The 19,986-nt window shown below is 36.8% G+C and overlaps 1 protein-coding gene across 1 annotated transcript in view; it reads right to left on the bottom strand.

Moving 5' to 3' along the window:
* Window positions 1–9,491: 9,491 nt before the first annotated feature.
* Window positions 9,492–19,986, bottom strand: part of DOCK2 (dedicator of cytokinesis 2) — a 449,319-nt gene continuing 438,824 nt past the window's right edge. Inside the window, exons 44-50 of the mRNA XM_051978885.1 lie at window positions 19,193–19,276; window positions 17,119–17,256; window positions 16,427–16,554; window positions 15,618–15,789; window positions 14,716–14,836; window positions 11,610–11,746; window positions 9,492–10,104 (exon numbers count right to left, since the gene is read on the bottom strand). Coding sequence (XP_051834845.1) covers window positions 10,042–10,104; window positions 11,610–11,746; window positions 14,716–14,836; window positions 15,618–15,789; window positions 16,427–16,554; window positions 17,119–17,256; window positions 19,193–19,276 — 843 coding nt within the window. The 3' untranslated portion in view covers window positions 9,492–10,041. The remainder of the gene's footprint in view (window positions 10,105–11,609; window positions 11,747–14,715; window positions 14,837–15,617; window positions 15,790–16,426; window positions 16,555–17,118; window positions 17,257–19,192; window positions 19,277–19,986) is intronic.

Here is a 19,986-nt window from a genome sequence, read left to right as displayed (position 1 = left end):
TGTATAAAAATGCTGATGATTTATGTATCCTGCAACTTTGCTAAAATTGTAGATTATTTCTAATAGTTTTTAATCAACTCTGTAGGGTCATTGTACACATTTAACAGCAATAGCATATGATTATCAACTATGAATGACAGCTTATCTCAGCAATACAATGATCTAAAACAACTACAAAGAGCTTACAATGAAAAAAAATGCTATCCATCTCTAGAGAAAGAACTGATGAAGTCTGAATGCAGATCAACACATACTTTCTTTTTTATTTTTAGTAATTGTTGTGTATTTTCTTTTGGTCTGTGTCCTCTTTCACATAACTAATATGATAATTTGTCTTGCTTGATTGAATATATATAACCTATATCAAATTGCTTACTGCCTCAGGAGGAGTTGTGAAGGAGAAAGAAAATTTGGATTTCAAATTTTTTAAATGAATGTTAAAAATTTTCTTCAAATGTAACTGGAGAAAATAAAATGTCATTTAAAAAGAAATAAAGGTTTTGCAAAACAAAATATATTAATAAAAAATAAACTTAGAATGTGAAAAAATGATAAAGCAGTCTCCTCTAGAGTCTACATAGGTTATAAGAATTTGATATTCCTACTCATGTACTTACTTGAGTCATACAGATCATAGCAATTGTTTTTCCTTAAGTAAACTGATGGAATTAAGTTAGATTGGTTGATCTCTAAGATCTCTTCTGAACTATATATAGTATGTATATATATACATATATGTATGTATATATATACATATATATATTAGGTCTGATATTCATATTTAAGATTCCCTATGACTAATAGAAGACTCAAGCTTCACTAACTAACATTTTACTTTCTTGGCTTGTTTCTTCATCTGTAAAAATGATATGGTTGGGCTAGATAATTTTCTTTGCTTCAGATATGATTTGGGTTTTTTTTTTCCATCTACATCTGCTTGCCAAGGTCTATGTTTGGAAAAACCAGGATGGAGATAGTCTATCTTTGGAATTTTGACACCTCTTAGTTTTAGGACATACATTATCAAATCTTGAGGTTCATTTTGCTGCCAAGGGTTTAGCTGAAAATGGCTTAATATGTTATCCTTTTCAGTGATAGTTATATTCTAAATACTTCCTCCAATAGAATGCAAGATCATTGACAGCAGGAATAGTTTTGATTTTTTTTTTTTATTCCCAGTGCATGACACATAGGCTGTACTTAATATATTGTCTGTTGGATTGAATTGAATCACAATTCTGAAAGTCAAAAAGAGTTTTCAAAACATCCAAAGGAATGATTTTGGAATCGGCAAATTTCTTGAACTATGACAGGCCAGGGGGAAGAGGCTTCTGGGTAGTCGTGATGGGGTCTCCCACAGTCATTCATTTTATATTTCTTTCTTTATCCACTCATGGGGCCAGCTCTGATCACTGACCAGTGAGAGTCAGGACACCAGCTGCAAATGCCCAGATTGTCATCAGCATCTTCTCTAAGAGAAGGGTTTCTGAAGCAGTTCCAGGATTGGCCTGGAAAAATGCAGGTATGGAAGTTTGAAAAGCACACACACACACACACACACACACACACACACATGTTCATTCCCATCTTTGTATCTTAGCTTTTATCATCCCCCCCTTCCCTCTCTTCTATTTACTGCATTTTGAAATTTTACCCTTCAAGGCCCAGCTCAAGCTCCATTTTTTGCATGAGACCTTCCCTAATCACTTCAGTTTTCACTCATTCTCCTTTCCTCTGAATTTCCATAACCCTTAGAGTCTGTATCCCACAATGTATGATTTCATTATTTTGTTATTCAGTCATTTTTCAGTCATGTCCATGACCCCATTTGGGGTTTTCTTGGCAAAGATATTGGAGGAGTTTGCTATTTCTTTCTCCAGCTCATTTTATAGATGAGGAAACTGAGGCAGAGAGATTTAAGTGACTTGCCTAGAGTCACACAACTAGAAAAGGTCTAGGGCCACATTTGAATTGAGTTCTCCTGACTTCAGGCCCAGTGCTTTATCTACTGCAATGCCTAGATGTCCTTGGATTTCATTATGGAACAACTCATATTGTTCTCTCACTGTTTCCATTATCTCATTTCCATAACACTGAATATCTTTTCTTTGAGGACAAGGACTGTGTTTTATAGCTTTCTTTTATCGCCTACAAAACATGACATAAGGGGAATGAACATGTAGTAGGTGCTCAATAACTTTGTTGATTCATTGGACACGGAATCAAGTTTGGAAATTTCCCTGAGGATTGGGGATTCTTCCCTTTGCCCAAAATAATCAGTTCACCTCAAAATTCTTGGCATCAATTATGGAGTTCACCAAAGAAATGATCAATTCTGGGAGAATATGCTTTGTGATTAATGCCTAGGTTATTGTATAACCTACAATTATAGGTTGTAAGTGAGGCTGAGATACTGGACATTAAGGAGGACATTAGATTTCCCAGAGAGGACTGGGAGGCTGTCATAACTCCTCCTTAGGCAGAGGATACAAGGAAGAATAGAGTATTTTTTTGCAGAAAGGACATGGTGTCTTATAATGAAGTCCTGGTTCCAGTCATGTTCTGCTATTTATTGGCTAAATGGAACCATGGATAAAACGCCTGGCCTGGAGTTGGGAAAACTCATCTTCCTGAATTCAAATCTGGCCTCAGATACTTACTGTGTGATCCTGGGCAAGTCACTTCACTCTGTTTGCCTCAGTTTCCTCATCTGTAAAATGAGCTGGAGAAAAAAGTGGCAAGCCACTTCAGTATCTCTGCCAAGAAAACCCCAAAAGGAATTTCAAAAATCAGACAAGGGCAGTTCCAATTCAAAGCAAAGCAATTTATAATTTATAATGTAGAAAAAAAAAAAAAACCTTGGATGTGATGAAGGACTAAAAAGTGAAGTCATTTCATTCAGAGATAAAATTCTTGAATTAAAAAAAAAGATCAGACATGACAGAAAACCAATTGAAACAAACAATAATTAAAAAAAAACTTTGATAAACCACTTCATAAATGAGGCTTCAGTTTCCTCATCTGAAAAATGGATAGGTTGTACCAGATAGTGTCTAAAAGCCTTTTCATCATGGTATATTTTAAAAGAGCATTGGTCTTAAAGCCTAAAGGAATTTGGGTTAAAAAAAAAAAGACCCAATACATTACTTATGGGCAAGCTAGCAGGGGCTTCTTTCCAACACAATTCTCTCATGTGTGAATTAGGCATAATACCTGAAACATTTATTTCACACCATAGTTGTGAGGGTGAAATGAGATATTATATTTGAGAACCTTAAAGTGCTTTATAATGTCGGGTATGATTACTCTATGAATGCTGAATGAGGGTCTCATCTGGAAAGAGAATGTGTCCCTGACTATACTGGATTCAGTCAGAATGAGATCTGCACCCATCTGGCTGGCTTGGCCTTGAATCAGTAGGACACAGAAGGACATTGGCTCCAGGGCTTAGGAGAAGGTTGTCAACCAATCTCTAGCCAAAGGAGGAGGAGATTGGGAGAGATCTAGAGAGTAAGCAGTCCAGTAAATCATGAGAATGAGTGGTCTCACACACTCAAGACTGGGTCGGTATGGTAAGATTTCAGGATACTGAGAAGAATCATCTGCTCTCTGAATACCTGCCTTAATAGGTCAGTGATTTCTGTAATTCCTTAAGGAACAAAGCCTTTCATTTCTTAGTAAGTTGTCAGGTTTACAGTACAAAAACCATAGATGATAAATTAAATGCACACTGAGATATAAATAATTGACATTGACTTTTTTTCCCTCTGAATTTTAGATTTGAAAAATGAAGGTAGAATGGAGAAGATGTCAGGTACCTGAAAGGGAAGGAGCAGAGCAAGAGGTAGGGGCAGAATAAAAGAAATGACATTAAAAAGGGAAATACTTTTCATTTCAAATCTCATTGACTTTATAATTTTGTCTGATATGATTAATAATCAATCAATAAGAATTTATTAACTGCCTACAAAGTGCCACCCATTGAGCTGAATGTCAGTGGTACAAAGATAAAGAGTAAAATGATCCCTACTCTCAGAAATCTTATGTTCTAAAACAATGTCCTTATGAGACTATAATACCTATTTAACTATCTAAGGCTTTTCTTCATTGAGCTCCTTCTGATATTGGGACACTATGGTTAATCAATGATGGGACCGAGTCTGACACCATAGCTCCAAAGAGAATATTCTATCATATAAAAGTATGTGATAGGGAATGGAGGCTCCTCCTTCATCCTCATATATGCAGATAAATTCTCCTAGCTTCTTGCTGGTCATATGACTCTTTTAATTGATTACTGAGCCAGAACTGTGTGGATATAGAGTAATTCCTACTCTTCTATCTTCTTCCATTTGGCCTAAAAGTGTTAACATGACTCTGAACTCTGGGGAACTGGAAAATTATTGGAGGAAGACTCTTTCCTCACAATACTTTGCCCTGGAAGTTCATGGCTTCATAGACAAGCCTATTTGTGCCTGTGTGGGACTGCCTCCTGTTTTCATCTTCTTTATTTCTTTGTATTTCTCTTTTTAAACATTTCTAAATATTCTAAAATTTCTGTTTAGAAATAAAAACAACCTGACTCCAGCTCCCTTCTACTTCCTCTCTCTGCTGGAGAGAATCCTTTAGACTAGAAGTAAAAATAGAATTGTTCCCTAAGAAGATGAGGCAGGGGTGAGGTTGAAGCATTAAGAGGCTTAATACTCCCATTTAGAAAGTAGGTAAATCTCTACACTACCCAATTAGCAATGAAGGTGAGGCAAATAGTGAAAGAACAGGGTATTCCACAGAACAAAAGAACTCAATTGGACAATTAGAGAAAGATTTTAAAAAAGTGAGTGAAGAGAATACTTCACTGAAAATCAGAATTGAACAAGTGGAACTGAATGACTCGAGGAGACAAGAAGAATCAGTCAAGCAAATCCAAAAAAATCAAACAATGGAGAAAAATGTGAAATACCTTCTGGGGAAGACAACAGACCTGGAAAACAGATCCAGGAGAGACAATCTGAGAATCATTGGACTCCCAGAAAAACATGATGAAAAAAAGAGCCTGGACATTGTCTTCCAGGAAATTATCAAAGAGAACTGCCCAGAAGTCATAGGAACAGAGGAAAAAATAAACATTGAAAGGATTCATCGATCACCCACTGAAAGGGATCCTAAAATCAAAACACCAAGGAATATAGTGGCCAAATGCCAGAACCCTCAGATGAAAAAAAAAAAAGAGCATTGGTCTTAAAGCCTAAAGGAATTTGGGTTAAAAAAAAAAAGAGCATTGGTCTTAAAGCCTAAAGGAATTTGGGTTAAAAAAAAAAAGAGCATTGGTCTTAAAGCCTAAAGGAATTTGGGTTAAAAAAAAAAAAGACCCAATACATTACTTATGGGCAAGCTAGCAGGGGCTTCTTTCCAACACAATTCTCTCATGTGTGAATTAGGCATAATACCTGAAACATTTATTTCACACCATAGTTGTGAGGGTGAAATGAGATATTATATTTGAGAACCTTAAAGTGCTTTATAATGTCGGGTATGATTACTCTATGAATGCTGAATGAGGGTCTCATCTGGAAAGAGAATGTGTCGCTGACTATACTGGATTCAGTCAGAATGAGATCTGCACCCATCTGGCTGGCTTGGCCTTGAATCAGTAGGACACAGAAGGACATTGGCTCCAGGGCTTAGGAGAAGGTTGTCAACCAATCTCTAGCCAAAGGAGGAGGAGATTGGGAGAGATGTAGAGAGTAAGCAGTCCAGTAAATCATGAGAATGAGTGGTCTCACACACTCAAGACTGGGTCGGTATGGTAAGATTTCAGGATACTGAGAAGAATCATCTGCTCTCTGAATACCTGCCTTAATAGGTCAGTGATTTCTGTAATTCCTTAAGGAACAAAGCCTTTCATTTCTTAGTAAGTTGTCAGGTTTACAGTACAAAAACCATAGATGATAAATTAAATGCACACTGAGATATAAATAATTGACATTGACTTTTTTTCCCTCTGAATTTTAGATTTGAAAAATGAAGGTAGGATGGAGAAGATGTCAGGTACCTGAAAGGGGAAGGAGCAGAGCAAGAGGTAGGGGCAGAATAAAAGAAATGACATTAAAAAGGGAAATACTTTTCATTTCAAATCTCATTGACTTTATAATTTTGTCTGATATGATTAATAATCAATCAATAAGAATTTATTAACTGCCTACAAAGTGCCACCCATTGAGCTGAATGTCAGTGGTACAAAGATAAAGAGTAAAATGATCCCTACTCTCAGAAATCTTATGTTCTAAAACAATGTCCTTATGAGACTATAATACCTATTTAACTATCTAAGGCTTTTCTTCATTGAGCTCCTTCTGATATTGGGACACTATGGTTAATCAATGATGGGACCGAGTCTGACACCATAGCTCCAAAGAGAATATTCTATCATATAAAAGTATGTGATAGGGAATGGAGGCTCCTCCTTCATCCTCATATATGCAGATAAATTCTCCTAGCTTCTTGCTGGTCATATGACTCTTTTAATTGATTACTGAGCCAGAACTGTGTGGATATATTAAAAGAGTAATTCCTACTCTTCTATCTTCTTCCATTTGGCCTAAAAGTGTTAACATGACTCTGAACTCCGGGGAACTGGAAAATTATTGGAGGAAGACTCTTTCCTCACAATACTTTGCCCTGGAAGTTCATGGCTTCATAGACAAGCCTATTTGTGCCTGTGTGGGACTGCCTCCTGTTTTCATCTTCTTTATTTCTTTGTATTTCTCTTTTTAAACATTTCTAAATATTCTAAAATTTCTGTTTAGAAATAAAAACAACCTGACTCCAGCTCCCTTCTACTTCCTCTCTCTGCTGGAGAGAATCCTTTAGACTAGAAGTAAAAATAGAATTGTTCCCTAAGAAGATGAGGCAGGGGTGAGGTTGAAGCATTAAGAGGCTTAATACTCCCATTTAGAAAGTAGGTAAATCTCTACACTACCCAATTAGCAATGAAGGTGAGGCAAATAGTGAAAGAACAGGGTATGGCAAAGATTACTGATCCTGTAACCTCAGCCTGGCTAACTCATGGGTTAGAAAGGGTCTTCTTATGGAAGAGAGATTGGATCTGCTCTGCTTGGCATAGGGAATGGAATTGACACCATTAATCAGTGGAATTTTCACAGAAGTAAATTTAGATTTAATGTTAAGAAAAAAAATAAACTAAAAAACCCCTAAAATCCAATTTTTCTAATAGTAATAGAGCTATTCAAAAGGGAAATAGCCTGTCTCTGGTGATAACATTAGACATCTTCAAGCAAATGCTAGGTAGCCATTTATTTACTATAATTATAGAATAGGATTCAGGTATGCTTTGTACAAGATAGCCTCAGAGCTCCTTTCCAGTTCTGTGATCTTTTCTTATTAACAATCGTTGTATAAAACATTGGAGTCTTGGTCTTCCTAGGGCTCAGTGATGTATAATATTACTTTCCCTTTGATTATAGTAAAGATTTTTTACTGCTATATAGACTGAAACAAAAATCCTTTTATAACTACTAAAATTAATTTATTATTAAATTTATTTTATTTTACATTTTATTTATTAATAAGAATATTCAAAAATTTTAAAATTATTATTAAAGATCAGAGAGAGGTAGAAGAGTAATTGACCTAAGCTGATCTATGTTCATGAGCCATAGATTGTGTATTCAAGAGTGTCATAGGACTAAACTATGGTATAGAATCAGGAAAGAAAAAATAAAGTCAATGGAGGAAGAGATTCAGAGGTGAGGAGAGTTCTGAACTTTTTTATTTCCAGGACCCATTGGCTGCCTGGTAAAGCCTATTCCCAATAATGCTTGTAAATACATAAAGTATATAGGATTGCAAAGAAAGCTAATTCTCTCTCTCTCTTTATATATATATATATATATATATATATATATATATATATATATAATCTCCAAATTAAGAACTCCCAGACTAAGAAGACCTATATTTTTACCTCAAGACACTCAGATTTCTTGATAGATAGTTTTAATCCCACGGTTCCTACTGTTATCTAATATCCCAGGGAATTGGCTCATTTGCCATACAAATGATCCCTTGATTTCTCCTTTCTCAATCTTTTCTCTGCAATGAGAGTGACTTCTTTTGTAGCTGAGATCAGTATGTTTTTTGATGATGGTGGAATCCATGTACAGTTAGTCCTCAAAACCTGATTACTGTTTATTTTCTCATCAGTTTCCCAACCTTAGCTCATGAGTCAAATTCCTGAGCTCCCCTTTTTGCACCTCAGTAGACTAGTCAGGCACCTCCACCAAAGCCAAGTCTGGACCGGGGTTTAATTCTCTGACAATTGGATTTTAGGAATTGGACAATCCTAATAGTTTCTTTTTCTATTTTACAAGGACAAACCTTTGCCACCAAAGACATGATTTCTAGTAGTTAGGATTTCAAAACTCTTAAAATTTTTCTAATTTCCCATTATTTTTTATCTAAGCTTTTATTATTCTTTCTCTTGGATTTAATGAGAATTCAGCTCTAGTATTGCCTCTTGTAAATGAGCGGAAAGTAGCCCTGGGTTCTTTAAGACTAATCTAATAAACACAACCTTTGGTGGGTTCTCATGAAGCTGGAAAATCTCTAAAGGAAACCATGGGGCTGGACTCTGTTTATTCAATAGTTGAATATTTTAGCTAAGGGCCCCCAACATCACAAAACTGCCATGTCAGAAAGATAGTGTGATACACTGAAAAGACCAGTGACTTTGGAGGCAAAGGACCAGGGTTCAAATCTTGCTTTTGTCATTACTTGTATGATCTTGGGTGAATCATAAATTCTTGGGTCCTCCGCTACTTCATCAGCAAAATGAAAGGGCTGGAACCTACGGCCTCTAAAGTTCCAACTCTGATGAATATTTTGGCATAGAAACTCATGAAAACTGTTTACTAAGCAGAGAGGGGTTGATTTCTGCATGTATCTACAATGGTGAAAGCTCCTCCGTGGGATCAGATTTTGAGCCTGAAGGGATCTTTGAGGTCATCTGGTCCAGTTATTCATTTCATAAATGGGGAAAATAAGGCCCTGAGAAAGAAAACAATAAGCAGAAGTGGGATCCTAATACAGGCCTTGTGGCTCCAATTACAATACTAAGTTTTGCTCTTCTTAGAATGCTAACTGGCTACAGACATCTGAGTAAACTTATTTATCCCAGATATTGGCTCCCAATGGGTTTTAGGGAAAAGACCTTTGGGGGTGACAGAGACATAACATAATAAAAAATCTCTGCTTGGGTCCTCCAAGCAGAGGCTGGCTTCCTTCGCTGGGATTCCATCTGGCCCTGATTTACTCATGGCCCATCTGGATTCTGTTCCCCTTTTTTAAGCCTGGTAGAATGCTTACTCTGATCTTCTTCACTCCTGGACTTCAGTTGGGAAAGATACAATGTTGCCAACAAGTCCCAATTTGGAGAGGAGAGGGACAGGAAGCTAATAACAAGAATCAAGTGATTCCTCACCACAAGTCACTGACTCACTTTTATTGTCAGTAAGAAAAAGATACATGACATGGAAGAAAGGGACAAATAAAAGAGGTTGGTTGCTATGTTTTAGAATGCAAAGGACTTTTTTCTTTTTCTTTTTAACCAACACAATTTAAAAAGGTTTTTTCTATTAGTCATCAGGAATTAAAAAAAATACCAACAGTATAATTCCCTCCCTGAAAAAAAAATCTGTTTTAAAAAATGTGGAATAGAAATACTTATCCAGGATATTTTGAAGGCTTCTATAATAGTGCTGGATTATTTCAGAAGAAGGAATAATGTCTATCTGTGTCCCAAGAGTGCTTCCATGAATGGGGGGCAGAACTTCTTCTCTGCCACCACAAGATAATAAACCAAGTGATGAGGATCTTAGTCCACAATGTCTCCAGTGTTGGTAGTGAGCCTTCCAATCTCCTTCAGATTCCATGACCTGAATTCCATTTTTCCTTCTTCTCCTTAGAGCAGCCCCTTCCCTCTATGTCAGAAGGGACCAGACCTGTCACTAAATTGGAGCTACCTCAGAGTTCAGTAGACAGGTTATCTCCAGACTGTTTTCCTTCTTCAGAAGACTTGGATGCCAACTATAGAGAAAGGAAGACATAACACAAAATAATGATAGTATGGATTGCTTTAGTAGTCAGATCCAGTATCCCCACCTCTACCTCTCCGTAATTTTTCTCCAATTACACAGGCCAAACCAAGCCTAGTCTCGTGGAGAAGGCCTGTTCTGAGAACCTAGGACCCAATATACTTGGCCTAAACTTTTGTGATTTAAAGCACAGGGGGGAGGGATTAGAAGATTTGCATTCAAATCCCAGATTTCTCACTAACTAAATGATCAGCTATCAATTTTACCACTGGGAGAAATGATCTTAAAAGTTCCCCAAATAACTTTTTTCGGGGGGAAGGGGGTAGTAGAGAGTCCAGGATATCAGAAAGGGATCCCAAGGGTTATCACTGTTAGGGGACCTGAGAGGAACAGCCCAGAGGAAGCTTATTTCTTCTTAATCACCACCTCTCCCTAAGGGGGGGAGTGAAGAAAAGGAAGTGCAGTGAACCCTTCCACATCATAGGGGTTAGGGGCACAGCACCCCATGATCTAGAAAATCTGTATAAAAATTTTTGGCCCTTGCTTCATACCACCGAGGAAGTTTGAATTATTATAGTATTAAAAGATAAAATTTATTGATAGTATATATTATTATACATATATTTTATGCATTTCTGAGTTTCCAAAATTTTTCTGTATTGCCTACTGGCCTTTATGCATTGTCTGTGGCTTCCACAGACCCCCTCTAAGTTCTATTTAATTTCTTATGATGACCCTTGGTTTATTGAAACCACAATGGGTAAAGTTGTGATATAGAAGGAATAACTGTATTCTGTCTGATCATTTCCTATTTTGTATTAATTAGTTAGATCTTGATAACAATGCTAAGCTAACTTGTTCTTATGCTGTTTGAAGGAAATACTGCAAATATCCCTATTGTCATGTAAAATGTCAGTGCCCTAGTGACAATAGGCACTATTTGTGCCTAGAAAGGATCTTGATATAGCTAAATCACCTATTCTGGGTCTCCATTACCTCTTCAGGAAAAATGAAGGTCTTGGAATAAATAACTAATATAATTTTAGGCAATCTTTAGTGCTTTCCCTTTAACAATGACACTAACAATTATGTCCTGGGAGAGAAGGTTTTTTTTTTTTTTTTGCTTTGATGTCATCCTCAAAAGGTTAGGAATATGTGCCTAGCTTTACTACTTTTTTTATTCAGACCCAAGTTCATCTCCCTTTATATCACTCACAAAGGGCAAGGGGGTAGTGATGAGTAAACCTGCTCCTTTGAAACCATGAGTGAGAGGAGACCTCATGTGGTCCTGGTGGAGAACTGCGCTTCTAGCCAGAGTTTGGCAAGTCAGGAGTCAAGAGGAGTGAGCAGAAATCACCTGGGCTCCAAAATTGTCACCCAAAGTACTGTCCTAAAGATATATGTTTATCTCTTCCTCTCTGCCACTGCTTTTCTTATGCTTCCTTCTCAACTCTCTTGGGAATTTGCCACATGGCAACCAACCAGCCCTGTACATACCATTGTTTTGAAGAATTGGTTTACTTTTTTCCTTGTTAGGGTCTTCTTGTCCCCATCAGAAATAAAGGTCTGGCTGAACCGGGGCGATGCACAAGCCTCGTCTGTCCCAGGCATGGGGGCTACTGACAATGTTAGTGCTAGAAATAACCCAGACAGTAGAGGGGGTGAGAAGAGGAGGTTATGAAGGAAATATGAAGGGGGCGCAAGTCCTGCTTAGAGATAGCTCTTAATTGCCAGAAAGGAGGAAGTACTTTCTCTAGCTTTTTTTGTTCCTAGAGTGAGATGGCATGGAAGAATACTAGTTCTGACATCAAAGGACCCTTTGCTGAAACTGTGTTCATCACTCCATATGGGGTCTCATAAGTGAATATAGAGACCACAAAATTTTGATTTATTATCAATAAATGTTTAATACTAGCAGTAATGGTGGGGATGGTGGTAATGATAGTAGTAGTGGTGGTAGAGGCAGTTGGAAATAGTGATAGTAGTGATAGTAATGGTAGCATGGTGCTAGTAGTAGTAGTATTAATAGTAATGATGTAATGGTGGTGGTAGTGGTAATGGTAGAAGCAGCAGCAATTGTAGCAGTAGCAGTAATAATAGAGTAATAGTACTAGTAGTAATAGTAATAGTAGTCATCATCATTGTAGTAGTAACAGTAATACTACTAGTAGTAATAGTACTAATACTCATAGTAATGGTAGTAATACTATTAGTAATAGTACTAGTAGTAATAGTAATATTAGTAGTGATAGGAGTAATAACAGAGTTGTAATAGAAATAATAGCAGTACTAATAGTAGTAATACTAGTACTAGTACTTGTAGTAGTACTCATAGTAATAGTAGTAATACTAGTAATAACAATACTAGCACTATTAGTAGTAATAGCAATAGTAGTAGTAACAGAATAGTAATGGTAATAAAAGCAATACTACTACTACTACTACTAGTAATAGTATTAGTACTTACTAGTAGTATAGAATAGTACTAGTAGAAGTAGTAGTATTAGTACTACTACTAGGAGTAGTACCAGTAATAGTAAGAGTATTAGTAGTCGTACTTGTATTAGCAGTAGTACTTGTAGTAAAAGAGTAATAATAGTCATAGTAATAGTAGTAATAGTACTACTAGTAGTAGTAACAGTGGTAGTAGTAATATAAGTAGTATTAGTAGAAATACACTATAATAATAGTACTAATTACTAGTATTACTAGTAATAATGGTAGTAGTAGTACTACTAGTAGTAGAAATTGCAGCAGCAGCAGTAGTAGTAATAGTACTACTACTAGTAGTAACAGTAATTAGTATTACTACCAGTAATATCATAGTGGTAGTAATATCATAGTAGTAGTAGTACTATTAGTAGTTCTAGTAGTAGGGACAGTAGTAGTGGTCATCATAGTAGTAGTAGCAGTAGTAGTACTAGTACTAGTATTAGTAGTAATAGTAATAGCAGCAGTAGTAGCAATCATAGTAGTACTAGTAACAGTAATAGTAGTAGTACTAGTATTCAGAGCAATAGTAGTATTAGTAATAATAGTGGTGCTAGTAATAGTCATAGTAGCAATAGCAGTACTAACAGAATAGTAATAGTTGTTGTCATTGTAGAGGTAGTAATAGTAGTAATGATAGTAATAGTAATAGAAGTACTAGTGATAATAGTAGTAGTAATAGATCTAGTAGTGGTAGTAGTACTAGTAGTAATACTACTAGTATAAGTAATAGTTGTAGTACTACTATTAGTAGTATTACAGTAGTAATAGTAATACTACTAGTAGTACTAGTAATAGTAGTAGTAGTAATGGTACTATTAGTAGTAGCAGTACAAGTACTAGTATTACTAGTAATACTAATACTAATAGTAGTAATAATGGTATTTACTAGTACTAGTGGTAGTAATAATAGTGGTAGTACTAGTACTGCTAATAATAGTAGCACTAGTACTATTAGCAGTAATAGTAGCGGTAGTGCTAGTACTGCTAATAATAGTAGTAGTAGTAGTAGTAGTGCTAGTGCTAGTAGTAGCAATAGTGGTAGTATTAGTATTCATAGTAATAGTAATATTAATACTTGTAATAGTACTACTAGTAGTACTAATATTAATAGTAATAGTAGTAGTGCCAGTAGTACTAGTAGTAGCAATAGTAATAGTAGGAATAATAATAATAGTGATGCTAGTAATAGTAGTAATAGCAATAATAGTAGTAACAGAGTAGTAATAGTTGTCGTCATTGTGGTAACAGTAGTAGTGATAGTAATAATAGTAATAGAAGTACCAATAATAGTAGTAGTAGTAATAGTTCTAGTAGTAGCAATAGCAATAGTAATAGTAATAGTAGTAGTAATAATAGTAGTACTACTCGTAGTAATATTAGTAGTAGTAGTAGGTGATGGCTGTGATGGTAGTTATGGCAGTGGTGGTGATTAGGAGCTAACATTTAATGTCTGCTTACATTATCATTATGCAATTGTCTACAATTTACTGAGTGCCTGAGGCTGTATTTGAAGTATAACTCTCTATATGCCACTCCATGCTGCTTCTCTAATAATATTAATCTTTTCCTTGCCTACTTCAAAGCTATTGGGATGATTCAGTAGAATAATGATTATGAAAGTACTTTGTAAAGAATGATGTGCAATATAAACCTAAGAAATGGTTGTTCTAATTTTTTTTTTTTTTGGTTAAACTAGAAAGTGTCTTGAATCCACAGAAGCAACTCTCTGGATTAGCAGAAACTTCAAATTTAAAAAGACTAAGCACTCAATGTGGCAAGGGCAAGTTTGACCCTGGCTACAGAAAGGATTGTTTTATGACGAGAGAATGAGAAGGATGAGGATAATCTTGAATGTGAGGCCCAGGTTCATGGCTAGAAGTGGGAAATGAGGAAGGGGAAAAAAAGGGTGGATTAACATCAAGTTGTAGGGGAAGGATGTTCTGAATAACTGAAAGATGGGATTATTTGCCCTCTTTGATATTTAACAGATCATCTAAAAGCTTTACTCAAAAGTCTTTAGCCTAAGGCATGATTATAATTTGTATCCATCTTTCAGCTATCTGGTTCAATACTCAGAGTTCCCTTTGAATTCTTGCAGAAGGATTTATACCTGGAATTGTTGGCATAGATTGACTGGCAAAACTCATCTGCTTGAGGACAGATGTTTTTGGTGGGAGAGTAAGGTGTTCAGAGAGGTTGGTATCGCTCATGAATTCATGCTTCCTTGATAGCTAGATGATACACACAAAAATAAACAGAGTAGATAAAATTTGTGACTGAAAGCAGCTAAGTCAGTTTGGGAAGGGAAGGGAGTTGGTCTTAGTCATCATAGTTAAACTGCAATATTAAATATATTTGCACATAGTCACTTTCCTACTGTGTGTTATTCTGTACTCTGTACAAGTAAAAATCAGTCTCAATTTCTTTCTTTCTTTCTCCCTCCTCTTCCTCTCTCCCTCTTTTCTTCTTTCCTTCCTTCTGTCCCTCCCTGATGCCACCACTGCCTCCTTTTTCTCCTCCTCTTCTTCCTCCTTCTCTGTCTCTCTGTGTGTGTCTGTCTTTCTGTTTCTCTATCTCTTTTTCTATATGTCTCTGTGTCTCTGTGTCTCTGTCTCTCTCTTTTCCCCATGAATGGTGAAGAATAGCTTTGGAAAAAGCTTACTAGATACCTAAGAGCCTGGACTTTAAAAATCATATCGTCATAAAACATTATTTTATGTTTAATTTATCATCTTTAATTATCATCTGTAGTCCAGTTCATTTTCCAGATAACCAGAGAGTCATCACCCAAGATCTGAAATAAACTGAAATGAAACTGCCCAAGATCACAGAACTAATTGTTCTGTGCCTGTGGAGTTGTGGTTGGAAAGGGAGGAATACATTAGGTCCCAGGGATAAAGAGAAGAAAGCTCCAGACTGCTCTAAGCTGGGTTCTGCTAGCACCCCAATAAGGCTCCTCCTTTCCCTCAGACCCTATCAAGGCATGAAAAGCTTTAGTTCTCTGACACTCACTCGCTTTATGTCTGACTCAGCCACATTCTTCTCATCAGCAAATACCACACTACTTCTTTTCATTCTCTTCTTGGACCTCCGTAGTTTTACCTCAGGCAGGGTGTTGCCTTGAGGGAGATTCTCTTCCATCTCTGCTTTTGGGATCCCTGGTGGGGCTACATCCAGGTCAAAGCTAGAAGGCACAAGCAGCAAGAAGTAAGAGATGCTTCTGTAAAAATAGCATTGAACTTCCTTCCTATGCTAGAATTTCTTTGTTGGGAGTGGAGAAAAAGAGTTTCTGATTTGTATATCTTAGAATAGGAATTAAGGAGTTAGGGGCACAGGAATAGAAGAGGTGTTTATCAGTTACTCTTATGGAGAACCTGACAGCACTGAGGGAAAAGGATATAGAGGCACAGAGGGAGACAATTCCTGAGTTTGCCAAATGTAAGAAAATGTACTGATATTGAAATGAAGTAGGAAAGGAGAATGGTATCATTATAGTGAATATAAGGAGAGTCACTCACAATCATCATCATGTCCTATGGGATGAAGGCATCATTTTTTAGGAGATGATATGGAAGGTAGATGGGGTAACAGGGTAGAGAGAGTTCTATGAAGCTAGAAGAGCAATGGGGATTTCTTAGATTGGAAAGGCAGAGGAATTCTGATACTTAGTAAGGATGAGTTGGAAAGTAGAACATGAGGGGTGCCTGGGTTGGGATAAGAGAGCAGGACACAAACCAAACTGGAGAAAGCCCACTATGTGAAGAAAACCTTTAAGGGTTTCCATGAAAGAGCAGAGAGTCAAGTGGATAGCTACAGCCAACCTTTCTGATGCAGCTTTGTTGGGGGTACTACAGTCTGAGCTCATGGATGCTAGGGAGATGATGGACATCTGCCGATAGGATCGAAGCATGGACCGAGGACGGCCTAGTCTCCTGTCATCAAAATCAGGCTATGGGACAAAAAACACAAGACAAATGAAAACTACATGATTCAAATAGACACATCTTCAAGAAGCAAATGGGAATCAGGCATAGATGTAGTTGTCTTTCAACCATAAATCACGGATACCTATAGGTTTGTAAAAAGACAGAGAATTGCCACAGAAGGCAATTAGGAGACTCAGACTTGTGCTAGAAAACCCAACAGTCTGGATGGAGTCCCATTTCTACCATGTATCTTTGCTGCTCAAAGCACTTGTTGAACAAAATTGAATGAATTAACAATTTTATCAAAGAATAAGAATACTGTTATTTGATATCCACTATAGTTTTTTAATGGTATGACTGTCTTTTAGAATTCTTTACATCCTATAGTCAGGATACTGATTTTACTCTACTCTGAGCCAATTAATCATTAATTATGTTTCTAGTTCTCATTCCTCTCAACCACTTCTTCCCACCTACCCATCTTTCTACTCTCTACCCACATACATAATCACACACACACACACACACACACACACACACACACCCATACACACACACACAGCCCCTTCTCTAACATAGGGCCATACCAGTTCTCGGACTCCATATTCCTTTTCCACCTTCACTTTCAAGTTCTTAAAACACTCTTCCATCCGGTCATGGAACGGGCGGAGGTTATCAGATACTCTTTTTTCATGGATCTTAATCCCAGCTCCTAGGAAGGGAATCTGGAAAGGATAGAGAGGAAATGGTGAACTGGGTTCATACCACAAACTGCCAGATAACTATCAATGACCTCTTCTTTGAAGTTTCTGTTCTTTCATTTCATACCCCTAACCCCAGTCAGCTCCTTAAGGATTATATCTAATTTGCCTTTAAAGAATTCATCTGAATTCTATCCTTTGAGATCTGGGTGACCCTTACTTGTTTGTTGATTCACCAAAGTAAATAAAAAGGAAAAAAAAAGCAAGAAGAAGCTAGATATCATGGAATATATTCAGGATTAAAACCCATTTGGAGGTTTTTTTGGATTTTGTTTTTTAAAGCAGCCCTTTGTATAAAGAGTAGAAGACACAAGAGGTCCTTAGGAATTCTTATTTCAAAAAGAAAGAAAATAAATACAACAGAACTAGATCCAATGTTTCTACATTCCAGATCTGTCCAAAGTAGTATATATGTATTCCCTGGAGCAAAAGCTTTCCGTACTTTGAATGAAGTAAGCAGTGACAGCAAGAATTCATATGCAGCTCACTGGACGTCACTCAAACATCTGCTTCCTTAGGGCTGAGGACTCTAGTCCTCAGAGTCTCTGACTTTTGGAGGTAAATGTATCTTTTCCATAAAGAGAGGTATACAGACAGCATGTCAGTGTCTTGGGAGATAGTGGTGAGAGGACTGGGAGGAAAGCACAGGTCAATCAGGAACTTGGCAACAGCAACCTGAGAAGCTACTTCCTAAATATCTTTTTCCTAAAAGAGAAAGGGGAAAGAGGAAGGAAAGAAGGGAAGGGCAGAGGGAGGAGGAGAAGACAGAGAGACTCAGAGAAACAGGCTGAGAGAGACAGAAAATGAGAAATGGAAACTGGCAAAAACAAGAAAAAGAGACAAGTTGAAAAGAGAAGAAAGACAGAGGGCAAAGCCAACAAAATAGAAGGGGAGGGGCAGAAGGAAAAGAAGGGAAAAGGAAGAAGATGGGGACAAGTAAGGAGACAGTGTTTTTCTGAAAGAAAGAACAGAACTACTAGATCCTCCTTCTATTCTTGTCCCCAAAAGTATAACCAGGCTGTGGTAGTGTTCATAGCATTTGACCAGAAAAAGTTTTTTTTTAAAAAACCACTACCAATAAAAACAAAACAAAACACAAAAGCCCTAAGACATTTGAAGGGCTTTTGTGTTTTGTTTTGTTTTTGAAAACATTTGAAAACAAACAACTGCTTATAAATGTGTAATTATCTGCAACCAACTTTTACTTTGGGCCTGGATTTCTGCCCTTGTGCCCTCTTGACCTATGCCCCCTGTTACTCAGGCAACATGAGCTCAGGGAATAAAAATTGGGTTTTAATTTAATCTCAGTCAGATACGATTAATACAATGAATTCATGGTGGTGGTAGAGGTTGGGGGAAGAGACATAAGACAATCATATTAATTATTTCAATGTGGAAAAAATTGATCTTTGGATTATCTTCTATTTTAGCCTGCTCCCAAAGCAATTATCTCACTGTTGATACAGATATAAATTGTCTCAAGAGTTTCTTCTCCTGATATTCTTTGGGAAAATAGCGCATCATAATGGATAATGCATTAGATGCTCGGGAGAATATGGCATTGAATTCTGACATGTTCTAGGTGTGCAAATATGACCAAATTACTTATGCTTTCTGAACTTTGTTTACCTTATGTGTAAAAAGGTACTAATAGTGCTTGCAACACTCACCTTACAGAGTTGTTCTCAGAGTTCAATCAAATGAGATAATGGAACTTCAAATCATTATGTAAATGTCAGATATAATTTTTATTATTGTTTCATGTAATGAAGATGTCATCCGTGGAAGTGATAGAAAATCATTTTAAATCATGTTCTGTCATTCAGAAGCAATCAAAAGGAAGGAGGGAGAGGAATATAAATACTGAATAAGTCAGAAATTCCCTGTCATCCTACAGTACCTGCCATGCGATCAAGTCCTTGAGCCGGAGAAGTTTGTCTTGGTCTTCAGGGTGATCTCTAGTATATTCTTCTGTGAAGAAAGCCTGAATCAGATAGATGAGAATGAGGTTTTTTTTCCTCCCAAAATACACACACACACATACACACACACACACACAAAGACTTGCCAACCCCAAGCTCTCTAGTGTTTGGCAAGAATTTGATTTGAAAGAGAAGGCAAATAGATTTCTCTGCTTCAGAATAAAGTTACCTGTGGAGGTCTATGCTGCAGAGTCCCCATTGGCTAAGAGGTTGAAACTAGGTCTGGCTCAGAATGAGAATTACAATTTAAAGGTGAGGTGTCAGGAACTTGAGGATTTGTTTCTTAGCTTCTTATTTTGCTCACTATGACCTTCAGAAGGTAATCTATCTAGATCATTGGTTCTTTATTGGGAAAAATGGATGGACAGATAGCTAATTAAATCAAAGAATGGATGTGTGTATATGTGTCTGTTTCTGAGTAAATATACCTATATCATTACTCTAAACCTGAAAAATACAGCAATGAGAAAGTGGCTAACAGGATGATCTTGAAGTTAAGAAAACCTGTGTACAATTCTGCCTTTGATACATTTTCTTTGCTTCCCTAAATGAAAACAGCTTAACCTCATTAATCATCCTTGAAAATGAAGGACAAATAACAACATCAACAACTTCCTAATTTACATATGTTACAGATGAGTTGATAATTTGCCTCATAAAGAGAGTTCCCATACTGGAAGCTGCCTATAACTGTCCACACACATTCATGTAA

The sequence above is a fragment of the Antechinus flavipes genome, chromosome 2, assembly GCF_016432865.1.
Source record: "Antechinus flavipes isolate AdamAnt ecotype Samford, QLD, Australia chromosome 2, AdamAnt_v2, whole genome shotgun sequence".
NCBI classification, from domain to species: Eukaryota; Metazoa; Chordata; class Mammalia; order Dasyuromorphia; family Dasyuridae; genus Antechinus; species Antechinus flavipes.
This window is presented reverse-complemented; position numbering and strand designations above follow the sequence as displayed.